This window comes from Aspergillus brasiliensis (assembly GCF_001889945.1).
Source record: "Aspergillus brasiliensis CBS 101740 unplaced genomic scaffold ASPBRscaffold_16, whole genome shotgun sequence".
NCBI classification, from domain to species: Eukaryota; Fungi; Ascomycota; class Eurotiomycetes; order Eurotiales; family Aspergillaceae; genus Aspergillus; species Aspergillus brasiliensis.
In genome coordinates, this window is record NW_027137457.1 from 528,864 (window position 1) to 553,342 (window position 24,479).

Consider the following 24,479-nt stretch of genomic DNA (forward strand, 5'->3'; position numbering starts at 1 on the left):
GCCGGGAGCCGCAACGGCGCATTACAGCATTCAGCTGGAGCTTGCTCATATGCTTCATAGAATAGAACCTGGTATAGATTGGGTTGACTAACCATCTATAGTTATTGTTATTCTTCCTGGATGTTCATATTCTCAGTGCACGACTCGCCTTCTGTCCGTCGCTCGGCGGTGGACCAACTCGGGCAGATGCGGCTATTCCACGTGATATCCGGCTTGGACTTGTGTATCAGTTACGTATGGATGACTGAGGCTGACATCAAATCCCACCACATAGTTAACTAACTCAAGAAAATCCCGAAAACTCAAAACAATGCATTGCTCATCTCATAATATGTATCAACATGCTTTTCTTTTAATCGTTGGAGTTGAATACAACGTCACCCAACTCTTTTCCCCCACTCAAACAGAAGGGTATAGATAGTAGCAGATAGGGAGCCAGTAGATCTAAATCAGCTCAGTGTCTAGCCCACCTCCGACACCACTTACTCATCCCCAAACGACCCATCCCCGAGATCAACCTTTCCAATGCTCCACAATTCCCTCTCATCTTCTACCTCATCATTGGACAGTCCCAGCCCTCCTTGTCCACCTTCCGCTTCCTTGCGCTCGCGGGCCTGGGCGGCAAGACGGAGCGCGACACGCTTGAAGTAGTCCGACATGCTCCGCTTGGGCCCCGGTGGCAGCGCAGCTCCAGGTCCGGTCATGTACTTCTCGAACACTGCACCTTCAGACTCCTCCACAGAGAAGATCGCCAGGAATGCTGCCTCGGCCGCCAGCTTGACAGGGATGACCACGTCGCGAACGCTGGCGAAGATCGGTGGCGCCAAGATGGCCAGATGAGGCCGAGCCAACTCGGGGTGAAGCCGGCTGACCGTGCGCATCACCACCAGAGCCAACCGCCGCGTATCAGACGGCGTACCGGACTGGATGCAAGGAGCCAAGGCCTCGAAAATGGCCTTGTTGTCTTCAAAGTTGCGGTGTTCATCCTCGATCAGGAGGTACTTTCCGGCAGCGAGGACGCTGTTGTCTGAAATAAAAGGCTACTTGGGATCAGCATCACTTCTCGAATAAAACTGAAAACGAAAGTACTCACATCCTTGTTTGTAACACCCTGGCAGATCATAGCCTGGGTCTCCGCAGAGAAGTGCTCTGTCAGAGACGACGGAGACTCAACAAGCAGGGCGTTGAGTCCCAGAATCGATGCGTGTGAAGGCGTGGCCGTGAGAACCCGGTTCTTGATCAGCGGGCCGGCAGTGGCAGCCGGGAGGACCTTCACCAGTGCACCGAGCAACTTCGCGTTCGTGATAGCGACAGCATCCGTTTGGTCACTGGCATCATCGTCAATAAGAGCGAGAATGGCGTTCTTCGATGCCTCGCTCATGTTGGCGCCGGCCTTGCCCACCACCTCTTGAAGAGCCTTCATCATCGCATTTCTCACACCGACATCTTCCGTCTTGGTACCCGTGATAAGCTCCGCAATGAGAGGGTCAACACGGGGTGTCAGGGTGATCAGGATACCAAGACCCTTGGCAGCCCTGTTACGCAGAGTCTCGCTGGACGCATCAGCCAGACCTCGCGCGAAGGTCCGCTGAAGCTGAGGCAAGAACGGCTTGACAGCGAGGGGAATCTTCTCCAAAAGCTTGTTGAGGGTGAAGAAGATAGCGCCTAGTGTAGCCAATTAGTATAGAATATAATTTAAAGCGGAATGTTATAAAGCAGCTTACATTTGATATCCACCGACCGCTCGGACACAACACGAATGAGGGGACCAGTGATCTGGGTCACGAACAGCTTCAGAGAATCTGCGCCAGTGCGATCGATGATGTCGCCGATGGCGAGAGCTGCCTGCGTACGCTGCTCGACGCTGCCGTTCAGAAGACCTTGCAAGAAGATAGGCAGAATGGCCGTGATACCCTTGGGTAGGCTGAAGCCAGGAAGGTTGGCACCCGGAACTCCAACACTCCGCAAGGTCTGGCGGGTGGAAATGGTAAGGACTTCCATTTCTTCTTTGCGCAGATGGGACGTGAGTCCGCTGAGCGCCGTCCACGCGGCCTTGACGACATCCTTGTCGTGGTCATCGAAGGAGATGAGCAGCACACGGATCAGATCCTGGTGGTACCTGGAGTAGTCGATGTCCGCATTCGAGAAGAACTTGTTGAGATGGATAGCCGCGGTAGCACGGCGGTGGTGGTCATCGTGCTTCATCAGAGTTATCATGACGTTCATCATGACATTCAAGCCATCGTACTCATCCACCGAAACCAGGATCGTGTCAAAGGCATTGCCAAGCTCTTCGCGGTGATCCTCGTCCTTAGTAGACACAATCTCGTCCATCAAGGAGTTGAGGATAGTAGGCAGTTTGCGGGTCATGGCAGAGCTAGCGACTTCGGCCAAGGAAGCAAGGGCCCTCGCGTTGAATGTGGAAATGGGAGACGTTAGGAGAGTCGGGATAAGGTTGGGGAGGATGATATTCGCGCGCGTTTGCTCCGTGAGGAGAGTCAAAAGTGCCGACAACGCCTGCTCTGCATCCTCATTATCCCTCAGAAGAAGCAAGAGATGAGGCAGAACCTGGTCCACTGCCTTCTTGCCCAGGATCTGTTGCAGGGCGTCGAAAGCCTCGGCTGCAGCCTCGCGGACGTCTTCATCATTGTCGACGAGGGCCACCCGAACGGTCGAGATCAGTACCTTCTCGTAATCCTCAAGGGCCTCGGCCGATGCGGAAGTAATGAGTTCCCTCAAAGCAATGCAAATACCTTGCTTGACATCCACGTCGGGCGAGCTCTGGAGACCTTCTTCGAGAGAGGGAAGCAAAGTAGAGAGAACCGACTCGCCAGCCTTCTTGATAAGGTCTCCAAGCGCGTTGCTAGCAATGACCTTATGCTCCATGTTGGAGGAACCGAGGCGGCGAATAATGAGCTGAGACAGAGTCGGAACCATGTCCTTGAGCGTCCTGGGAGAAGCAACAAGCGACTTCCAGACAGCCATAGCAGCAGTCTTGACCATACCCGAAGTATCGCAGCGGCAGATGAACAGTGCCGACAAGACCTTGTCCCTTCTCTCCTCTCCGAGAACCTCGAGCAGCGACTGTCCAGCTTGAGCCGCTTCTTCCTCTTCCTCCTCTGCATCGGCCTTGGCTGTGATACCGGTAATGCTGAAGAGCAGATCGCCAACCAGCTCGACGGAGCTCAACCTGATGCGGTAACTGTCATCCGCAAGACCGCGCTCAAGCTCTGGCAGAAGGAGATCAATGGCCTTTGAGGAGAAGTTCTTGACAAGCAAGCGACCTGCTTTGAGAGAGGTCTCACGAATGGATTCGATGTCGTCAGCCAAACCAGCAAGGATAGGAGGAATGATTTTGCTGAGATAGGCGGCGAAGCTGTTTCCGAAGCAGGCGGGAAGGAAGATAAAGAGCGTCATGAAACCTTCGCGAACAGCGGCCTTGGAACTGGACACATTCTGTAAGATAGTAGGCAGCGTCTCCTCGAGTCTGGTTGTTCCCAGACCTGCCAGAACCTCCGAGAGAGCTTGAGCAGATCCCAATCTGTCGCCGGCTCCGGTATCCGACTTGAGCGTAGACATAAGGTTTGGAATAAGGTCCGGAAGAGCGTCCTCTCCGAGCTTTTCGATAAGGGAACCAAGAGCCTTGGAAGCGGTGGCACGAGTAGTCGGCACAGGGTCGACAATAGCCAGCTGCAAGCCGGAAACAATGATTGGCAGGTGGGATATGAGGTCCTTGCGCTCTGTAAGGTGAGCCAAGCTGCCAATGATCTGAGCAGATTTACGTTTCGTGTTCGACCTGTCGCCAAGGCCACGCTCCAGAATGCGAACAACAAGAGCCAAGGACGGCGCATCCAGGTAGTGGACGAAGGACACCTTGATGAGGGCATCCAGGGCCTCGTCGGTGTACTTGGTTGGGTCGCTGAGCGCCTTAAGAAGTACATTGACCAAGCTCTTGACTTCAGGGTTGCTGATGACTTCACCAAATCGCTGAAGACTGCGGTTTGCGGCATTGCGAACTTCCTTGTGGGTATCATTGAGGACCACAGTGAGCGGAGGGATAATGTCCGGAAGGCTTGCCGCGAGTTGCTGGGGGTCAAGGTAGGCCATCGCTCCTAGGAGATCACAGGCTCCCTTTTGACTGCGCCACTGTGTGTCATCAAGACCATCAAGAAGGGTGGGAAGAATTTGCTTGACACCATACGAGCTAAGGTTCGAGAAGCAAGCCTTTGCTGCATCAAGGCAGGCAGCACGGACGTCAGGGTTAACATCGCCGAAACCGGCCAGAAGCTGGGGAACTATCTGGATAACATAAGGCTCAAAGGTCCGTCCCAGAATGGCGGCAAACAGCTCATATGCCAGCAGTGCACCTTGTCTCTGATGGGGCTCCTTCTTGTTCTCAGTGGCATCACGCAGATGCGACATGACCTGGAACTCTCGTAGGGTAATAACACCTCTACCACTGACGATACCAGCAAGTCCATAAGCCGCGCCACGCTGTGTAGCGTACTTTTTGGACTGCAGCAGTTGGTCCAGCATTTCTTGGACGTACCCACCACTCTGAGGGCGCGAAAGGCGGATCAGAGGCGGCAGACATCCCGAAACGGCAGACTGCACACTTTCCGAAGGAGTAGGGAGAGTGTCCAGGAGCCTCTTGATGACTGTCTGCAAACGCGGATCGTCCGCTTTAAGATGCTGGGCCAAGGATCCATACAAAACAACAACGGCCTCGTTCAGAAGATCAGAAGTCTCACTTCCTTTGTCGGAGGTCTCCAAGGTGGTCTCCAAGAGCTTCATCAATTCCTCGACCTTCTGTTGTCCACGGGCAGCAATTACAGATCTGCCACTTTCGGCCATCTGTGCGCGGACGGTGGAGCTCTTGTCGATAAGAGGACCTCTTTCAATTAAGAATCGGAGGAAGGAGACGATCTGCTCTCCTTCAAAAAGATTTGTCATAGCCCCAAAAGCGAGAGCGATACCACTGCGTAGCTCCCAATGATCTGTGACATCCATCTTCTTGGGCATGCCGTAGCTATCTTTCTCGGGCGCCTTAGGCTGAACCTCAATGGCGTATTTGGACTGCAGTTCGGACATGATCGGGTCAAACATCGATGGGTTCACGTCAATTGCATGAGCCAACGCGCGAGCGCCAGCACCTCGAAGCTGTGCATCTTTTGAGGAGAGATAAGGAATGATCTTCTCATAGGAGGAGTCGTCGACTTCAAGGGCGTTTTCTTCCCAAATGTTCTCGGCAATCTCAGCATTCTCCTCCACGTGGTCATGGCATTCCAGCCAGATGTGCTCGGAGAAGTCGAGGTCGGTCAGGTCAATTTCGGCTTCAATGACCTGCAACACCGAGGTACGGACAGACACATCCGTGACAATTGTGCCCTTGAGAAGAACGTCCAGCTCATCCTTGGTGATATTGGGTGAGATGCACCTGCAGAAATTGAACAGAGTATCTTTGATAAGCTTGTAGTGTTGAGTGTACTTCTGCATCGATGCAAGCAAGATCTTCAGGACTTCCACACGAGGGAGACGTTCGTCGGCAACTAAGTATCCATGGATTAGCCTTGTGACACATTTTATCAAATGCTGGTAAACTCAATACTGATAAACTCACAGGAGCCCGAATGGAAAGACAAGACTTCCAAGGCAAGGAGGACTTGCTCGCCCTCTTCATCGCCTCTCTGCTCATCAATCCCGTTTTTGCTGAGTACCAAGATAATTAATGGGAGAACGTAGGCCAGAGATGTGCTCTCGAAAGTACGTTGCTCGGAAGCAAAACGCAAGCGATAAAGAATCCTCGTCACGAGCTCTGCCAATCAGTTAGTGCATGCTTCCCACCCAGCCAGAATATCAAGATAACATACGTCCGAGTGCCTCTGCTTCCATTTCCGGAGGCAAGTAGCTCTTGCCAATTGCTCGTAGTGTTGCAATACCCACAAACGGCCGCAAAGGCCCGAGACGCGAGGACAGCTTCTCAGCACATTTGACGTACGCTTTGGATACAACATCACCAGCGTACAAGCCCGCACCTGCTTCGGTCAGAGCGAGCAAGGAGCTCACAGCGGGGTTGATCCAGCCATCAGCGTCGATGGCGGGCCCGTCCGCGAGACCCTGAATGATTCCACAGCCTCTTTCGATCTTCTTGATCACCTGGAGGACTTCCTCGCGGATCTTAGACTCCTTGGCGAGTTGGGCCTTGACCTTGGACTGCTCCTCCGCCGTAAGCTTCTTCTGCTTCTGACCCTTCTTGTCAGCCAACTGTGACCGTAGTTCCTCCTCCCACTTGAGGATATCATAATCTTTAGTGTTCTTATCAAAGCTCGACTGCTTCGACTTCGTGCTGAGCACGTCGACGAACATGGTTCCCTCAGGGGTACGGGCGATAGCGACATCGGTTGCCGTGAATTTGGACAGCCGCGAAGTATCCAGGTCGTCTTGGATCTGGCCAACCAGTCGGGGAACCATAGCATCAGGTGCCACGAATGCCAACTCACCCGCAGCACTCCAGATTGCGGCATCGATCTGGGGGATCTGCGACTGAACAGGATCCTGAGAAAGTATTAGTTTACATTTTCTGATTTGGGTTTAACAAGAATAGGCACACGACGTACCTCATGCAGACGAGTCAGTTGCTCCATGCACTTTTCGGGAAATTCGCGCACAAGGTTGCCGGGGTCAATGCCAGCCCTTAGGCAAGACGAGATCCAGGATGCGTTGGGAATAAGCTGGGGGCGACAAAGGACCAGCATCTCGACGAGTTGGTCTTTCAGAGAAGCAGTGACGTTGTCTACTCCCTGCACACTAGAAGCAGGAGGGCATAGAGCCTTTACAACGAGATGGAGGAACCTTTCGCTTTCTGGTCCTGCAGAGACCGAGGCAGATTCTTTCTCGCCAGTTCTAAAGGAAAGTATCCAGGACCACAGAGCATTTGTGACTGTCCGGCCCATACCTGCCACATCCTTCATATGAATCTCTGACAACGTCCGAGAAGCTCCATCCCGGAAACTGGTGTGAAGACCAGGGGCAGCAATATTATAGATGAATGCCTGGGCCCACGCGGTCTTGGCTGAATCCTCGGCCTTTCCAAACTTCAAACCAGTAGTGACCGCAGCAAGCGCGCGCACAGCCCACTGTATTTCGGTCTGGGTGGTCAACTTTGAGTAGGCCTTTGGATTCAGGAGGAAAGACGGCTTCGGGTTGAGCAGCATTGACTGAGCTACAGTTTCCTCCCACGCAGACTTGTCGAAGCTCTGCAGCGAGGAAGAGCGATCCAGAAGGGCGAGATACACATAAGCAGTTGACAGAGCGCCACCCTGAGCAGAGGGAAGAGGGTTGGCGACAACCTCATTGTACAGCTCTTTCATCTTGCTGAGGAATTTGTTCACAAGTGGCTCGACGTCAGTGCTTGCCAGGGTCGCAGGTTCGACTTGCCACATAACCTCTCCGACATTGAGCTGCCAGAGCTTTTTGAACGGAACACGCTTATCGGAAGATCCTTTCACAATTGCGTTGATGACGTCGTCGTTGACCTTCACCTGAGACTGGACAAGAAAAGCCAGGTGCTTGCAGAATGACTTGATCTCTTGTTCCAGAGCGGCCTCGTTGGATTCCCTGGAGAAAACAGGAACAAATCCCTGTACCACGTCCTTTGAAAGATCAGCCGAAGGCAATATCGCAGCGACCGCTTGAGCGTACACAGCACGCTGTTCCGGATTGGTGATTTTCTGGGTTTTCAGAGGGCCAACGACTTCGCTCGTGATCTTCGTGAGCAAGGCTTGATCCTTGGATTTCGCGAGCAGGGATTCAAATGAGCTGACGGCACCCTGTCTAATGGCTGGATTATTCGACTTCATGCTTGACAACAGGTGCTTCAACAGTCGCGAATGCAAAAGCTCGGACATATCAATCTCCTCCGGCAAGGAAGAGCACAGCGAAGGCAACAATCCATTGAACACGACCTCGGGAGAGCGCAACATGGCCTTTTCGAAGGGCGGGATCAATTCGGATGTGAGATCATCGTAGCTAAGAAAAGAGACGAAAAAATCGCCCAATGCATCGGCGATATGTGCCGGAGGCGCGGTCCTCGCGCCAGCCAATTCCTTGACGTAGAACGAAAGAATCGCCTTCTTCTCCCCTTCCAAGACTGGCTTCTTGGCGGGAAGGCGCGCGCAGACGCCGGAGATGACTCCCAGGAAAGGTGCGTTCTTCTGGCCAGTAGCCGAGTCGCTGGTCAACCGGCGGACGGATTCGCGAACAGCATCCTCGCCCCAAGCAGTGGAGGAAAATGCAGCACGTAGAGCACGCCTTGTAACCCGGAGGGCAGAAGCCTTGACAGCCGGTCTGGGGTTGGAGGCTAGACAGATTTCCAGGGCCTTTGCATCGACCGCAATGGTGTCCAGAACAGCAGAAAGAGGCGTTTGGGAGTCTCCTCCCAGAATCTGAAGCACCACCGAGCACCATTCCAACAAAACGAGGGCTGGACCAGGCGCCAGGCCAGGTTTAGCAGCCTCCACCTGCAACTTCTGGGTGAGGTATTTCAGGTCGTCGGTCGGGACGGGTGCCTTGAGAAGCGAGCGGAGACATTGCTGAACGGCCTGCCGCGAGGGACGATCGACGTAGCGAGGGTAAGTCTTAAAAAGAAGGCCGATTAGAGGCTGGTAGGTTGTAGGTTGTAAGCTAGATCCTGTTTGGTGGGCAGATAGTGAGCACAAGAGCACGAAAGCATCACATTGGTAAGGTGAGAGGGACAGAGAGGGGTTTGGACAGGCAGAGATTCTTTTCACGCACCGATTCTGTCACGGAGGTCCTGGAGAGCGCGAATTCTGCGAGCAGTCGAACTGGAGAAGAGAACGACCTGCAGACTCCCCAGGTCCCCTGATTCCACCTGATCCCATGGAAAATCGTCCATGATAGTCTAGGTGGCCTGAAGCATGCCCGGCGTGAGGAGCAATGGGCACGAATGGGGCCGCGGATGTTGTCATAAAAGTTTTGCGGCGTTGTGGGGGAAGCTCCGCCGCCTTGCCTTCTTGCTTAGATTAGAGTCTTTTGAGAGACCCGCCAGTCTCTCCTCCATTTCCATGATGAAGGATCTCGACGGTTTCTTCCATCATCAACTCAACTCTTTCTATTTTGCTCACTCTGTTCACATAGAATTTCACTAATGATCCTAGACATCGCCTTTCTCACTTTTTATCGTTAGAGAACTATCCTTGTCCGCCCCGGCGGGAAACCTTGCAGCCCGCTTCCCCTCCTTCGATCTCACAACCATGCCACCTAACAACAGGAAAAAGAAGAAGCCCGCTTCCAATCCGGCTCGAGGATTTGCCACGGTTTCGGTACCCTCTAAACCCAAGCCTACTGAATCCTCAACTCCAGTCTCCACAGCAGACTCAAAGTCCGTGTCCGAAAGCGATCGTCCAACGCCCGTCGAGGGAAAGCAACCTGCAGTAGACTCCAAGAACGAAGCCCCCTCGTTACAAAACTACACGCCTGAGGAACTCGAGAAACACCTGGAGGAAGCTGAGCTTCAGCTCTTGGTCGAGAAATATGCTTCGAAGTGCAGAAGTGATGCCGCCCGGCAAGTCACCAAGTTGGAGACTGAACGCAGAGTATTCCGGCAACAAGCCGTTCCTATAAACCTGCTGGAGTGGCTACCCACTGAGGTGCTCCAAAATATTATGCACCTGGTCGAAACGGAGGAGCGAGAGCTCAGTCCGCTACCTGGACGGGATACGGGAGGTCAGAAGAAACCTGTCTCAGAGGAAGAACTATACATGAGACTCTGGACACTGAAGGAAACCCTGCTTAAACTTGGCTTCCCGGAAGAGAAAGTAAACGAGTCCCTGAAGCATATGCTGCTCTACTTTTCTGGTAATTTCGCCACATCCAATAGGGAGGTGGTTTGCAACCTGGATGAGGCCCTAGACTGGCTCGCCTTGCATTGCGACCCCAAGGAGTTGCCTTCTTACATGCAGACAAATGCGCAGCAGCGCAACGAGTTGGATAGACATATTTCTTGGATAAATGGTAATCTTAGGTGCCTGGTATCCCGTAAGGATTGGATGGCTAACCTGACTGACATCAGATCGTGAGCCATCACAATCCTCTACCCCAAGCCTGGGCCCAGATAATAGCAAAGTGAAAAAGCCCAAAAGCCCTGTAAAGGAGCCGAGCCCTGTCCCTCAGTCGAGCCCGTACGACTCGGACAGCTCCCTTGACCCTGATACGTTGATCCCAAAGTATCTGGACCTTCAGACTCGCCTTTATGGTCTGCGACCGGAGCTGTTCGACCAACCAAAGAAGGGCAAGAAGGGAGGCCGTAAGCCCGCTGAAGCCGAGCAAGACCCTCAGATTGCGAGGTTGCAACGCAAAATTACCAGCATTGAAAACGATGTACTGTTTGACCGACATGAGGCCGAATACAAGTGGAGAGAAAAACTCGACGATCTGCGCAAAGAGGCGGCTTTTGTCCGGCGCTCACAGCCTGAAGAGAACCATGTGTCGGAAGAAGCTGAAAATGCAGAGCAAACCGAGGGAGCGAAAGCAGAACCGGAGAACGGCGCACAGCCCCTTGACAATGAAGAGGCTACAGATCTGTTAGGGGACATGTTCCAAGATGATGAGCCTGTCCTGGAACTTGGCGTGATAACGGAGGAGCTAAAAAAGGCTTCTGTTAAGATGCGCGATTTCGGAAAATGGACTGGACTTAGCCCTCGACGAGTGCTGGAGGAAACATGCAAAGCAAGGTATGTCTCGCAGATTAGCTGGAGGTGAATGACGACTAAGTCATCTGGGCAGGGATACGGGTTGCAAGATCACGTTCAAGGACATGTCTGCTTCGTCGCATTCGAACAGACAGGCACTTGAAGTAAGATGGTCCAAACCTCAGGAGGTTCCCTTCCCCTTCGTCTGGGACACTACCACGCATAACTCGACCGCTTACGCGACATTTGTCTCGATGGACTCGGTAGCAACTCCAACCTCCCAGCAAGCTGAGTCCTTCGTCTCGACTCTTGCGCTCTTCATCCTTTTCTCGCAGAATTCCAAAGAAGGCAAATCATACCTGCGCCTTCCAGCAGTGTGGCGGGAGCTTTGGACGGAGTTTGCGAATGCGAAGAAGTTGCAGGAGGATGAAGCTGACAAGCAGACCGTCAAGGACTTAAAGAAACTCATACAGGATAACCATGGGGCCTTTGAGGATGATGTTGTCTTGTCGCATAATTTCCGGAAACGAAACGGAACTTCTAGCAAGGCGCAATCCCCGGTACGGGGAGCCAGCGTAAAGGACAGCTCTGAGCCCGACGAGGAGCTGACTCGGATCTGGGCAGAGAAGTCGTCTACGGCCTCGTTCCAGTACATGGCTCAGGGCAGGATGAACTTGCCTATCTGGAATTTCCGCGACGAGATTCTCAATACTCTTGATACGCATCGTGCGCTGATAATCTGCAGTGAAACGGGAAGCGGTAAAAGTACACAGATACCTTCATTCATCTTGGAGCATGAAATGCAGCAAGGCCGACCGTGCAAGATCTATGTGACCGAGCCTCGCAGGATCTCCGCTATATCCCTTGCCCGAAGAGTGAGCGAAGAACTAGGCGAGAATAAGAACGACGTGGGAACGGCGCGCTCGCTCATTGGTTTTGCTGTCCGGTTGGAGAGCAAAGTCAGCCAAGCTACGAGGCTTGTGTTTGCGTATGTTCTTGCCCCTGTGAATTTGAGAATGAGCTGACCCTGGCAGGACTACCGGAGTGGTGGTGCGAATGCTCGAGCGCCCTGAAGACTTCCGCGATATCACCCATGTCGTTCTCGATGAGGTCCACGAACGGTCGATTGATAGCGACTTCCTCCTCATTGTCCTTCGGCGGTTGATGCAAAAGAGACCCGACCTGAAGCTAATCCTCATGTCGGCTACCCTTGAGGCCCAGCGCTTCTCCACCTATCTTGGCGGTGTTCCTGTACTGAATATCCCAGGTCGGACTTTTCCTGTGGAAATGAAGTTCCTGGAGGATGCCATTGAAATGACTAACTATCGGCTGCTGGAGAACGAATCCAACACGGTCGAAGAGGAGACGGACGAATTGGCGCTGGAGACGGTGCAGGGTGACACTGCCGGCAGCCTGATGGCTTCGCTTGATGGGTACTCTAAGCAAACGAAGGAGACCGTGGCAAACCTTGATGAATATCGGCTCGACTACCAGCTGATCAAGCGGTTGGTTGTACAGATCGCTTCGTCGCCTGACATGACACACTATAGCAAAGCCATCCTCATCTTCATGCCCGGTATGGCGGAGATTCGTCGGTTGAATGATGAGATTCTGTCGGACCCAACTTTCCAACAGGGATGGATTGTGCATGCACTGCACTCGTCAATCGCCAGCGAAGATCAGGAGAAAGCTTTCGTGGTCCCTCCAGAGGGCATGAGAAAGATTGTGATTGCCACGAACATCGCGGAGACAGGTATCACCATCCCGGATATTACTGCGGTGATTGATGCGGGCAAAGAAAAGAGCATGAGGTTAGTTAGGAGAACGTGATTGACCGATAAAGTAGCTAACCTTGCCTAGGTTCGATGAACGCCGCCAGTTATCTAGGCTCGTCGAGACGTTTATTTCGCGCGCCAACGCGAAGCAACGACGTGGACGAGCCGGACGTGTGCAGAATGGTATCTGCTTCCACCTGTTTACGAAGCATCGCCATGATAAGCTGGTATGTGTAGCGACCATGGCTGCAGCATTCAATACTGACTGTTCGTAGCTCGCAGAACAGCAGACGCCCGAGATGCTTCGGTTATCTCTCCAAGATCTCGTGCTGCGTGTCAAGATCTGCAAGCTGGGTGAAGTGGAGCCGACGCTACTGGAGGCGCTCGATCCGCCGTCGTCCAAGAACATCCGCCGGGCGATCGATTCGCTGAAGGAGGTGAAAGCCTTGACAAACGCGGAGAATCTAACGCCTCTGGGTCTGCAGCTGGCCAAACTGCCGCTGGACGTGTTCCTTGGCAAGTTGATCATCCACGGCGCCTTCTTCCGCTGTTTGGATGCAGCCGTCAGCATCGCCGCTATACTGTCCTCCAAGTCGCCATTTGTGAATACGATGGGCTCTAACACCCAAAAGGACCTTGCTCGACTGTCTTTCCGCAAGGGTAGGTACTTTCCGTCATGGTCCTTTACCTGCCACTGACCATATCTAGGCGATTCGGATCTGCTGACGGTATACAACGCCTACTGCGCGTGGAAGCGTGCCCGCAACACACCAGGCGTGAGCGAATACGCCTTTTGCCGAAAGAACTTCCTCAGCTCGCAAACACTGCTCAATATTGAGGACATCAAAATGCAGCTGATCGTGTCCATCGCCGACACAGGACTCTTAACCCTGGACCCGTCGCAGAAAGCGCTCCTCAACCGGTACACCCTCCTCATTTCCACCATATCTAAACCACTACTAACAAGTATTACAAACATAACAGCTCCCGATCCAACAACCGGCGTAACTTCTTCACCATCCCCGAGGAATACGACTTCAATAGCGCCAACGACACAATCATCAACTCCGTGGTCGCCTGGAGTTTCTACCCGAAACTGCTCACCCGCGAGGGCAAAGGCTGGCGCAACGTCGCCAACAACCAATCCGTCACGCTGCACCCAACCTCCGTGAACAAGCAAGCCGACGCGTCTGCCATAAAATGGCTATCCTATTATCATATCATGCAGGGACGGAACAAGAATTACAATGCGTTTGAAACAACTGCTGTGGATGATTTTGCAATTGCGTTGTTGTGCGGAGAGGCTGAGTTTAAGGTGCCCCCTACTCCAGTCCCCCATTGTACACACATACATTCCCATTTAGGACCAATGCTAATGATATTGAAATACGCATAGATGTACTCCGGAGTGATATCCATCGACTCAAACCGCATCCGCTTCTCCCTGAGAGATTGGAAATCCATGCTCGCGTTGAAGACGCTGAGCGCCAGACTGCGCGAAATCCTGCAGAATACATTCCGTGAACCGCATCGCGTGCCGTCATATAAACAACAGCAGTGGTTGGGTTTGTGGCAGATGATTTTCGCTCAAGTGAGGAAGTAGTAGTAGCAGCAGTAGTAGTCCATCTGCTATTTTGTTATTGGTGTGTATGTATGTATGTATGTATGTGTGTGTATTGGTTTAGCATTCTGGTGGAACTTGCTTGCTTAGTTGGTTTGCTTGCTTGATTGCTTGCTCTGGACTAGACTAGGATTGGGCAATTGGGATTGGGTTTTTGCTTGGATTGGATTGGGTTTGTATGGATGAATGAATGTGTGTATGTATGTATGTACGCGTATAAGGACTGTGACTGACGAAAGAAGGAAAGGCAAAGAAAGGAGAGGGTGACGAAACTGAATGTATATGATATGAACTCTCAATAGATGGATATAACTTATAACTCCAACCTCAAAGCAAACAACAACTAACAGGTCATATCTCATACCCAAAATATCACGAATAAAGGGTTTAACCCCAAACATCCTCCTGCCACTTTTGTCTCTTCTTCAATCCCTTGCACCACTCATTCCACTGCCCATCACCTTCTTGCCACCCCTGAACTCTACACATCTCCCCTCCGACTCTCTTTTCCACCTCTCGGGCCATCCCCGCCCTCCCACAAATATACAGATTCGCCCTCTCCTCCACCAACAACCGGACCACTTCATCTCCACACTCCACAATCTTATCCTGTACATATTGTCTCTTCACGCCCCCGTCCCTCTCATACCTCGAGAACGCCGTCTCAATGCGCAACTTCCCTCCCAGCCCCTCTTGCAACGCCTCCAACTCCTCCTTATAGATATAATCTTCGTCCGGGCGTCGACACCCAAAGAAGAGAATCATCTGGCCCACTTCGCGGCCGATCTGCTGCAGTTGGCGGCGTTCGGAGATGAACGCTCGGAACGGGGCCAGGCCCGTGCCCGCGGCGATCATGATCAGGGGGGTGTTTCCGGTGCGGGGCAGTTTGAATTTACTTTTGCGGAGGTGGGCGAAGACCCTTTCGCTGTTGAGGGCGTTGCTGGGCCCGTTGAGGTGGTAGGTTAGGCCGTGCGGGTGAGGGTTGGATGGGGAAGAGCGGTGCTGGGATAGTGCGAGGAGGTAGTTGGAGGTGATGCCGTGGATGAGTTCCTCCGGGTTCTCAGGGACCGGGGTGGTCGAGACGATGGCGGTGATGGAGGGTTTGCGTGGGGATAGAACGCTGCTGGAGGAGATGGAGTAGTAGCGGGGTTGGATGGGGGCGAGGGTTTCAACGAGGTAGGATAGAGGTAAGGCTGACCAGGCGTGGTCTGGGGCGGCTAGTTGGAGGAGACGACTGAGGGTGACGTGGGTGCGGTTGAGGAAGTTGGCGTAGGCGGTCTTATCCTGGCCGAGTTGGAGGAGGTAGGCCTTTGCTTCGGGGGTGGGTGCGAATTGCGCCAGGCCGAGCACTGTGTCGCGGTTCACGGGGGCACAGATCTCCAGGTAGTAGCGGAAGAGGGCTGCCGCGGTCGTGGGCGTCGGGATGCGCACTTTGGTGGCGGGATCGAGGGATTTGATGGAGACGGGCACCTCCCGGCGTGCACTAAGGCCCAGTACCTGGAGGAGACGCTCGACCTCTACGTCGGGGTTGCTGGGCCAGATGGCGAGGTGATCACCGGTCTTGTAGGTGAACTCGGGCACGCTGGACAGATCCAGCTCCATGTGCAGGCAGTGACGATCCGAGACCTGGAAGAGCTCGCGGGTATTGGAGATAGCCACTGGCCGCACGGGGGAGCATTGCGCAGATGCCCTGCTGGCATCACGGGCATCTGGCTCGCCGTGGTTCAGATCAATCGGCTCCAGGGACTCGTCTTCCTCGACGGCCAGGGTGGGCAGGTACTGCATCTCACCCTCCTCGAAGCCCAGCTGGGATTTGAACATGGCAAAGAGTTCATCCTTCCAGCTAATAAAGTCCTCCTGCGTGGCGCCCTCGGCGTCATTAGCCCTGCCAACAGGCATGAGGGCCTTTGCGCCTCGACCATCCAGCGCCTGAACAACCACATCCACGACACGGTTGTAGAACTTGTAATTGCTGTTTCCTAGGCCAAACGCACAATATCTCACGTTAGATAGCGAGGCATTATTCTCCTCCTTGTGAAGCCAGTCCCAGAGCTCAGCCGTGTTGTCACTGGGATCTCCCTCGCCATAGGTAGACAGGATAAAGATGGCCAGCTTAGATCGAGGAATCTGAGCAATAGACTCCGGATCATAATCCGACAGATCAGCCGTCAGAGTGCCCTGACGGAAGCGGAGGGCGATCTCGCGTGCCAATCGATGGGCAAAGCCCTCGGCTGTACCAGACTGTGACCCCCAGAAGACGACGATATTCTTGTCTGCCTCTTCGAGCTTCTGGGCGATGTTGCGGGTCTCCTGGTGGGCATTGGGGCCGGCGGCCCCGGCCATCTTCAACTGGGGACGCTCATACCAGAGGTAGTTGTAGGGGTCCGGTTGGTCCCATATGATGCCGCGCGACAGGTAGGTCGTACCGATCATGGCGAGGAGAGTCAGAGCGGCATAGTCGGCGAATCCGGTGGGAGTGAGGACTTTGGTCAGCTCTTGCAAAAGAGCTGGCGAGATCTGCCATGCAGGCAGAGAGTTCATGGTGATGATAGTGATGAGAATGAGGTGTGCACTGAGCAGGACCAGTCAGTCAGTCAGTCACAATCGTTTTGGACATCAGTCGAAGGGGAGAAGGGCAGTTGCTGGATCTATAAATCGATCCATGAGAGGCCGTGACACCATTGATTTCCGATGACTGAATTGGCGCCAATGACCGACATAGTGGAGGTAGGGCGGCGCAAGGACACGAGGCACAAGAAAGCAGCAACCTGCACAAGACGCGGACCCAGACATCGACACACAGGAAACAGAAGCAGAAAGTAGAATCACCAGGACAGAACTCGGGAGGATCCCAAAGAAGGAAGACGATGGGAGAACGAAGCGGCAATGTTCCCCGAGGGGAAAATTACCCCATTCGGGGGGGAACAGGCGGCATCTTTTTCCAATTCACCTCCAGCATCTCTGCATGTCTTGGATTCTTTGGTTCTGCACATCTTCCGCCTCATCCATTGTCCAATCCTCCAGCTCCATCTCTGACTATCTCTCCCTCCACTTTTGAAACCCACTTGAACCTCCATCTCTCAATCCCAATATACCCCGATCCAGCTACTTTCCCCCGCGTTCCCTTGTTTTCCACATCCACCGCACAGATCAACGTCATTCAATCTAACCCCGTATCCTTCCCCCGCACTTTGGTCCGCCTCATTCCCCATTCCTTACTCCTTTCGATTGACGATACTTAGAATGAACGGGATAGCATTGGCATGCTGCATAGCTCCCCCACGGGACGGACACATCGGCCTCGCTCCGAGAGTCCCGGACCAGTCTGGCCGGACACGTTGGGGTCCCATGACGATCCTTCGTGAGCCTCTCTCTACGTAGTTAATACTACTAGATATGTGAGATGCTTGGCGAGCTAATTTAGTCTCTATACCACGGAAACCAGGGAGAGCTACAGATTAATTCAACCACCACCAAGAAATTAGTGCAACACAACATCGCTACCATTGGTTTCATCATTCATCACAATAGACAAGGGGAAAAAAGAGATAAAATCTAGCTAGTCTAGAATCAAAAAGAATTGGAAGAAGGGGGGGAAAGAAGTCCTCCCTTAATCGGTGGCCGGCACCTGCCGTCGCCACACCTTCACCGGCATATCCCCAAGGATCAGATTCATCGTCTCCAGTCGCTTCAACTCCCACCCTGGGTGCGGCAGTGCAAACTCATACCGATGCACCAGGGTCGCCAAAATCTTCGCCTGCTCCAAGTACGAGATATTTCGCCCGATACAGGATCGGGCCCCCGCCGAGAACGCCACAAAGTACGGCTGCAGCGCTTTCCCTTCTTCGCCCAACCACCGCTCCGGGATGTACTGGTCCGCCTTGGGGAACGCCCGCTCATCGCGGTGCGCAACATACGCCGACATGCTGACCGTGGTCTTCCCCGGCACCCACTGGCCCAGAATCTCCATCCCCTCTTCCGGCGTCTCGCGCGGGAGCCCGTGCGACGTGGGCGGGAAGATCCGGAGCGATTCGTCCAGGCACGCCCGGAGATACGGCAAATGCTTCACCTTGTCGTAGGGCGCGACGACCTCGTCCGCATCCAGCACGGCGTCGAGCTCTTCCCGGAGCTTGGCCAGGCTCTGCGGATTCCGCAGCAGTTGGTACATCACGTTGGCGATCGCGATCGCCGTCGTCACGCTGCCCGCGTTCATCATGATGTTCACTTCGGACACCACGTCGCCCCATTCCAGGTTGTTGGCCCGGCCGTTCTTATCCTCCATCAGCGCCTGGAAGAAGTCATCGAGCTTCTCCCCCGCCTCGTACCGTCGCAGGCGCTCCATGCTGCGCCGCCACACAATGTTGTCCCAGTCGTCCGAGGACTTTTGCATCCGGCCGAAGAACGGGATCACGTTGACCAGCTTGTTCAGCACCGGATACCATTCGTAGTTCCAGAGGATAAGCGACTGCTTCCGAGCTGTAGGGTACAGTGCCTCGCGGAGATGCACCTTGTACGTCGACCCATCCTTCCGCTCGGCTATGCAGACATCACTGCCCGAGTCCAAGAAGCCCAGCTTCTCCGACAGGCCGATATCTGCAATGGCATCTAGCGTGAAGTAGTTGGTCCAGGCGCGGAAGTCCACGGTCAAGTCCTTGGGGTCCGGCGCAACCTTGCCGGACGCCACATCCGCAGACGGAGCGGCCGTGCACACCTTGTCAAAGTGCGCCACCACCTTCTCGACCTTGTCACTGACCTTGTGCTCCCACGTCTCAAGGTTCTTGAGAGCGTAGGCGGATGACAGAACCTTACGCTTCCGCGCATGGTCCCCCTTATCCACCACATCTGCTAGGTGGTAATGCGTTCCCGCCGTGACCACGTAGGACGGGTCCTTGATGCACTTGGTGTTATGGCCGTAGATGTCCTTGATTGCGCGCACATCGCCATACGAGAGCATGTTGGGTCCGGTACGGATGACCGGTTTCTCCTGGTGCAGCTCCTGCAGTTCTCGCGACCGGAATCCCCGGGCCGCCATGAGCATGAACGGGATGGCCGACATCCCGGAAATTGGTGTCAAATTAGGGTATTTTCGGAGACCTGAGAAACTCGCTAGTCAGCATCTGGATTCTGTGGATGAATAACCTGCCAAGGATACGCGTATGAACATACCTTTAGGATCTCGGATGTACTGCACAAACGGCCATACCAGGAAGTAGGAGATCCCCACGATCCCCATAAAGAACGCGTAAGGGGCGACTGTGAGAAGTGACCACATGGTTGCTCCTTGAGGGCGTCACGATAGAGAGCCGTACAAGAGAAACACAGTAGAGCAAGTAATTGAACGTTCAAGATGAATGAGCTTCAGATATCAAAGGGATCCTGGTCGCTACCACCGGCACTCTGGTCTGGAGAGCAGCTACTTATAACCCCAGATCGAAAGGGAGGAGGAGGGGATGGATGATAGCTGGAACTAACCCATCCTCGTGAACCGCAGAAACCGACTTCCCCAGCATCCCACCATGACCACGACATCATGAGTCCCTGGCTGGTGTAACTGCTGCCGTGTCATTCCAGCATGATGCCGGGCAAAACTGCCATTCAGGGCCATTTAGCCAGGGCGGAGAGAATTTCCCGTTTGTCCTACGCCACCACCGATAGAGCAAAAACCTTCGCGCGCTTGCCGGTTGAATCGCGATGGAAACAATTCGCGATGATCAGCTGGACCCACCAGAGTCTGACAGGAGCCAAGCCCCAATGCCCCGGCTATTGCGCATTGTTGGTTCCCCGGTACTTATCGTCAGAACAGTCGGGATTGACGGTGTTTGAGGACATCCCCCGAGATGTGCCAGATCAGCCAATGGAAACACGCAGATATCCGGGCCCAGGCGAGTCCGGGGTAACCTGGGGATATGGCTGTCATCATGAATAGGCCCATGGAACCGTGCCGAACCTTGAAGCAATACCCGGACATTCCATGTACCCCCCTCTTCAAGTCTCTAGTTGGCCATGAGAATGAGGAGGGGGGCAGGCATCTAACCCCCTCCTCGAGTGTGGATAATGACCATGGGGGGGTCGTTTCTCGGCAGTAGTCTTTCCCTTTGCATATATGCCCGCTGTCATCGTAGAAAATCCTCTCACTCAGTCTTTAGCCACGTCGGCCGGGCTTCTGTGGTCATTGCGCGGGTGTATAATCTAATTAAACACTTCATCCCATAACCTGTATCTCCTTAGCATACTATTTCATTGTTTAGACTTTGGTTCCTTCCCATAGCCCTAATCCAGACCAGCATGGATCCTGCAGACGACTATTTGTCGACCATCGACGATCTGAAACCAGAGACTTTCCACTATGACAACCCTGGTACCGCGCAGGGCTTGGACGATTCGATCGAGACGACGAATCCAGGCAAGGCAGTATGGTTGATTGCGTGCACGGTGTCCATGGGCGGGTTTCTCTTCGGTAGGCGTGATCCAAGATCCTTAGTGTTTCATGGTTCATCAAGCCACTTCTCCCACAGAACAATACCAGCTGACCTGCTTTTTTCTCCCCACTCGTCCAGGGTACGACACGGGCGTAATATCCGCCGTCCTCGTTAGCATTGGGACCGACCTCGGCCAGGCTCTGTCCTCTAATGACCAGGAACTCATCACTTCCATTACTTCGGGGGGTGCCTTGATCGGCGCCCTCCTGGCGGGGATGACTTCAGATAAGTATGGACGGAAACTGGCTATCTATGTTGGCTGTGCGGTCTTCTTCGTGGGAACCGCCTTGCAAGCCACAGCGTTCTCGCTGGCCCAGATGGTGGTTGGTCGCATGGTGGTTGGTTTCGGTGTAGGTGAAGCGGCAATGATCGTTCCCCTGTATATCGGAGAGATGGCGCCTGCTAGATTCCGTGGTCGACTGATCGTGTTCGATAACATTTGTGTGACCTTTGGCCAGCTCATTGCCTATGCCCTCGGGGCCGCCTTCACTAACGTACACCAAGGCTGGCGGTACACAATTGCCATTGGTGCGGTTCCTGCTATTACGCTGGCGGCTACCATGCCCTTGTGTCCGGAAACGCCTCGTCAGCTGATTTCGCATGGCCACGACGATGAAGCCAAGAGAGTAATCCGGAAGATCTTTCCTCAGGCCACGGAAGAGCAAGTGGTTGCCAAGATCCAGGTGATTCGGCATTCTATTGAAGAGATTGCTGCCTCCGTATCAGACAAGAGCCTATGGTGGCAAATGAAACAGCTATTCACTGTAGGCGCCAACCTGCGAGCTCTAGCCACGGCCTGCTCTATCATGGCTGGTAGGATCCTCTTCCCTCCTCATGTTTTTGATCATGGATACTGACATTATCCAGTATCCCAACTAGGAGGCTTCAACACGCTGATGTACTACTCCGCCACACTGTTCTCCCTCGTCGGCTTCAATCAGGCCACGGCCGTGTCCATCGTCGTTGGAGCGACAAATTTTGTATTTGGGTTTCCCAACTTCGCCTTCATTGACCGCTTTGGAAGACGATCAATGCTTCTGGTCACCGTGTTGGGCATGGTAAGTGTCGCATTTTCTGGGGGCACGCTTGGATCATAGCTTGCACTAACATTGGTGCAGTCCCTCTCCCTGGTGGTCGTTGCCATCGCATTTCATTGGATTCCGGTCAACTCGGATCTGAGCGTTAGCGGGCCGCGCGAAATGACCTGGGCGAGTATCCTTCTCCTTGTTGCACTGATCGTCTACATTGCCTTCTATTCGGCTGGCGTTGCGCCCATTTCCTGGGTGGGCACTGAATTTCTTCCTCTAGAAGTACGTGCACTCGGCACAATGCTGAATACCGTGACCTGCTGGGGTTGTAATATCATCATCTCTTCGACATTTCTGTCTATGATGAAGACTATGACCCCCAGCGGAGCGTTTGCGTTCTATGCGGGTATCTGCTTTCTGGGATGGATATTCGTCATCTTCTGCTATGCGGAGGTGCACAATATGCCACTGGAGTCGGTGCGGGAGATTTACACGCACGGCTTCGGGGTTAAACACGCCAAGCGATTGCAGAGGGAGCTCCGAGAGGCGAGGGCGAACGAGCAAAATGCCCCATAGATAGACTCCCGAAGGCTCCCGCAGTTGGTCTGTGTATCGTTTGATCTGTGCGCAAGACAGCCATCCTGACGCAGACTTTGGGTCCACCCCGGCTTCAAACTTCGGTTGTAAGAAGTAGATTCTGACGGCTCAGCGCTTGTATGTATGACGCATGTTCCTTTACCCACTTGTTATAGAGAGAATAAAGTGCGTTCGGACATCTCCTTTCTCACACACACACACACACACACACACACACACACACACACACACGGAGACCGGTGAATGAATAGTCCGTAGTGAATCGAAGCAGCTTTATGAACGCTTTTCCTCATTGGGAGGTTTCCTGCCCCAGTGAATGGCTCGGAACTACTATCAACACCCATCAATACCCACCATTGCATTGTTTTGCCTTCGCTTGTCTTCCTCTCTCCGGTCTCTTCACTCCTAGACCCCCAGATCTTATCAGTCATCCTCTAAGAGACACAATAGGACGTGCGACAAGGCAGTGGTCCTAGCGCTGTAGCCACCGAAGTTTGGACAGGTACGTACGGCAAACTTGCGCATTCACGCGCGGCGCTAGCCATTATCTGACCAGCAAATTAGTGCATGCCAGTCCGAGTCAACATACACCAACAACCATGACCCAATCACCGTTCACTCGAGAGCTTCAAGTGGCCTGTCTCGCCGTCCAGCGCGCCAGTATCGTCACCAAAGCCATGCTGGCCGAGACTGACAAGGGATCTACCGACAAGGCAGACGCGTCTCCAGTGACCATAGCGGATTTTGCGTCACAGGCCATTCTAATCAGTGCGCTCCGCCACAACTTCCCCAGCGACAGATTTGTCGGGGAGGAATCAGCATCAGCTCTGCGGAATGATCCCGCACTAGCCGACCGAGTGTGGCAGCTTGTTTCCACAACCCAGTCGCATGACACCGAGAGTGAAGAGATCGTCGCCGCCCCCTCGTCGCTAGAAGAGATGCTGAGCATCATCGACTTGGGCGGTAATGGGGAGGGAGCTGGTCATACGCGCACTTGGATGCTGGATCCTATTGACGGGACAGCGTCGTTTATTCGGGGCCGTCAGTATGCTGTTTCCGTGGCGCTTATCGAGAATGACGAGCAGAAGGTCGGTGTAGTCGGATATCCCAATCTGCACTTCCACAGCACCGTGGTCCACGAAGATGCGGTCGATCGGGATGGGTACGGGACCATGCTGTCGGCAATCCGGGGTCAGGGTGCGCACAAGCGTCCGATGAGCAAGGAGCGCCTGCAGCCCGCCGTGAAGGTGTACAACGTCCTGGCACGGACCGATACCGGCCAGCCCGATCTGGTCTTTGCAGAGAGCATGGAGAGCCCCTACATCGATCAGCGGCTACACCAGGTTGTTCGCGAGAGACTGGGTGCCACCAAGCCAATTACTGACCTCTGGTCTATGCAAGCCAAGTACGCGGCCCTCGTGGTGGGCGGGTGCAACGTAATGGTCCGTATCCCCCGAAGCCCCGAGTATCGTGCCTATGCGTGGGACCACGCCGGCGGCATGCTGGTGTATGAGGAATCGGGAGGCATGATCACCGATCTGGACGGTCAGCCCTTCAACTATGGGCGAGGCCGGACGCTGGCAGATAACTTGGGTCTGGTTGCCACATTCCCAGAGATTCACCCGCGGGTACTGCAACTTGCGCGGGAGATCGGAGGGGGAAAAGAAGAGGACGAAATTAAAGACAAGATGCAATAACGAGGGACAAGATCCGAAATGAAAGGAAGAAAGAGTATTATGGAGAAAGAGAGGAGAGCGGGGAGAAAAGAAGAGAAGAGGAGAAGAGATGAGGCGTGGCTTTGAGCCGCCGGCGTGAGCCTGATCATGCCATTCATTGTTTGCGCTCCTTCTCTTTTTACCCACTCATCTTTCGCAAATAGTATATGCCCCGAACCGGATTTAACATCAAAATCGACTACGCGATTGTAAATGTAAATAGAAGCTCTTACAAACATACTGTCTTCAATCGTTCTTGAATAGCCCATGGAATTTTTAAATGCCCATACAGTCAGAACAGAAACACAATAACCTAGGACCAACGGTCCCAAGATGCAGGAATGGAGAAAAACCACAACAATATAAAAGGAAAAATGTTGTCATCAAGGAAATTCGTGACTTCATGGTCGTTAAATATAACCGGTCGGAAACAATCGCACACGCGCACACACACACACACATACCACAAGATGACCAAAAAGCACCGTAACGCTGACCATCCCTCGCTTGATCCGTAGAGAAAGTGAGAAAAGCGAAGCGCGCAAGTCCCAACGC

General features: G+C 53.6%; 7 protein-coding genes across 7 annotated transcripts; 4 read left to right on the top strand and 3 right to left on the bottom strand.

Moving 5' to 3' along the window:
* Positions 1–84: 84 nt before the first annotated feature.
* Positions 85–9,056, bottom strand: ASPBRDRAFT_344574 (putative translational activator). Its single transcript, XM_067623239.1, has 8 exons — positions 8,794–9,056; positions 6,618–8,689; positions 5,871–6,555; positions 5,621–5,815; positions 1,725–5,549; positions 1,094–1,665; positions 555–1,040; positions 85–485 (listed from the first exon to the last, which is right to left on the bottom strand). The coding sequence occupies exons 1-8, from the start codon at positions 8,912–8,914 to the stop codon at positions 483–485; spliced, it is 7,959 nt and encodes a 2,652-aa protein (XP_067474713.1). The 5' UTR covers positions 8,915–9,056; the 3' UTR covers positions 85–482.
* Positions 9,057–9,272: 216 nt separating this feature from the next.
* Positions 9,273–14,087, top strand: ASPBRDRAFT_136048 (putative ATP dependent RNA helicase; the record flags this gene model as incomplete). Its single annotated transcript, XM_067618758.1, has 10 exons — positions 9,273–10,032; positions 10,091–10,751; positions 10,804–11,697; positions 11,744–12,285; positions 12,388–12,520; positions 12,570–12,711; positions 12,760–13,144; positions 13,193–13,406; positions 13,469–13,799; positions 13,881–14,087. The coding sequence occupies 10 exons, from the start codon at positions 9,273–9,275 to the stop codon at positions 14,085–14,087; spliced, it is 4,269 nt and encodes a 1,422-aa protein (XP_067474714.1).
* A 405-nt stretch (positions 14,088–14,492) lies between these two features.
* Positions 14,493–16,646, bottom strand: ASPBRDRAFT_135664 (NADPH cytochrome P450 oxidoreductase family protein; the record flags this gene model as incomplete). Its single annotated transcript, XM_067618715.1, has 1 exon — positions 14,493–16,646. The coding sequence occupies one exon, from the start codon at positions 16,644–16,646 to the stop codon at positions 14,493–14,495; it is 2,154 nt and encodes a 717-aa protein (XP_067474715.1).
* A 163-nt stretch (positions 16,647–16,809) lies between these two features.
* ASPBRDRAFT_344639 (uncharacterized protein) lies at positions 16,810–17,653 on the top strand. The gene is made up of 3 exons (XM_067623240.1): positions 16,810–17,278; positions 17,348–17,466; positions 17,563–17,653. The coding sequence occupies exons 1-3, from the start codon at positions 16,973–16,975 to the stop codon at positions 17,588–17,590; spliced, it is 453 nt and encodes a 150-aa protein (XP_067474716.1). The 5' UTR covers positions 16,810–16,972; the 3' UTR covers positions 17,591–17,653.
* A 62-nt stretch (positions 17,654–17,715) lies between these two features.
* On the bottom strand, positions 17,716–19,377 carry ASPBRDRAFT_135573 (cytochrome P450; the record flags this gene model as incomplete). Its single annotated transcript, XM_067618709.1, has 2 exons — positions 17,716–19,199; positions 19,272–19,377. 2 exons carry the CDS (start codon positions 19,375–19,377, stop codon positions 17,716–17,718), a joined length of 1,590 nt encoding a protein of 529 aa, XP_067474717.1.
* A 1,013-nt stretch (positions 19,378–20,390) lies between these two features.
* On the top strand, positions 20,391–22,188 carry ASPBRDRAFT_135960 (myo-inositol transporter; the record flags this gene model as incomplete). Its single annotated transcript, XM_067618749.1, has 4 exons — positions 20,391–20,562; positions 20,663–21,397; positions 21,452–21,642; positions 21,703–22,188. 4 exons carry the CDS (start codon positions 20,391–20,393, stop codon positions 22,186–22,188), a joined length of 1,584 nt encoding a protein of 527 aa, XP_067474718.1.
* A 620-nt stretch (positions 22,189–22,808) lies between these two features.
* Positions 22,809–23,906, top strand: ASPBRDRAFT_135577 (inositol monophosphatase family protein; the record flags this gene model as incomplete). Its single annotated transcript, XM_067618710.1, has 1 exon — positions 22,809–23,906. The coding sequence occupies one exon, from the start codon at positions 22,809–22,811 to the stop codon at positions 23,904–23,906; it is 1,098 nt and encodes a 365-aa protein (XP_067474719.1).
* Positions 23,907–24,479: the final 573 nt, after the last annotated feature.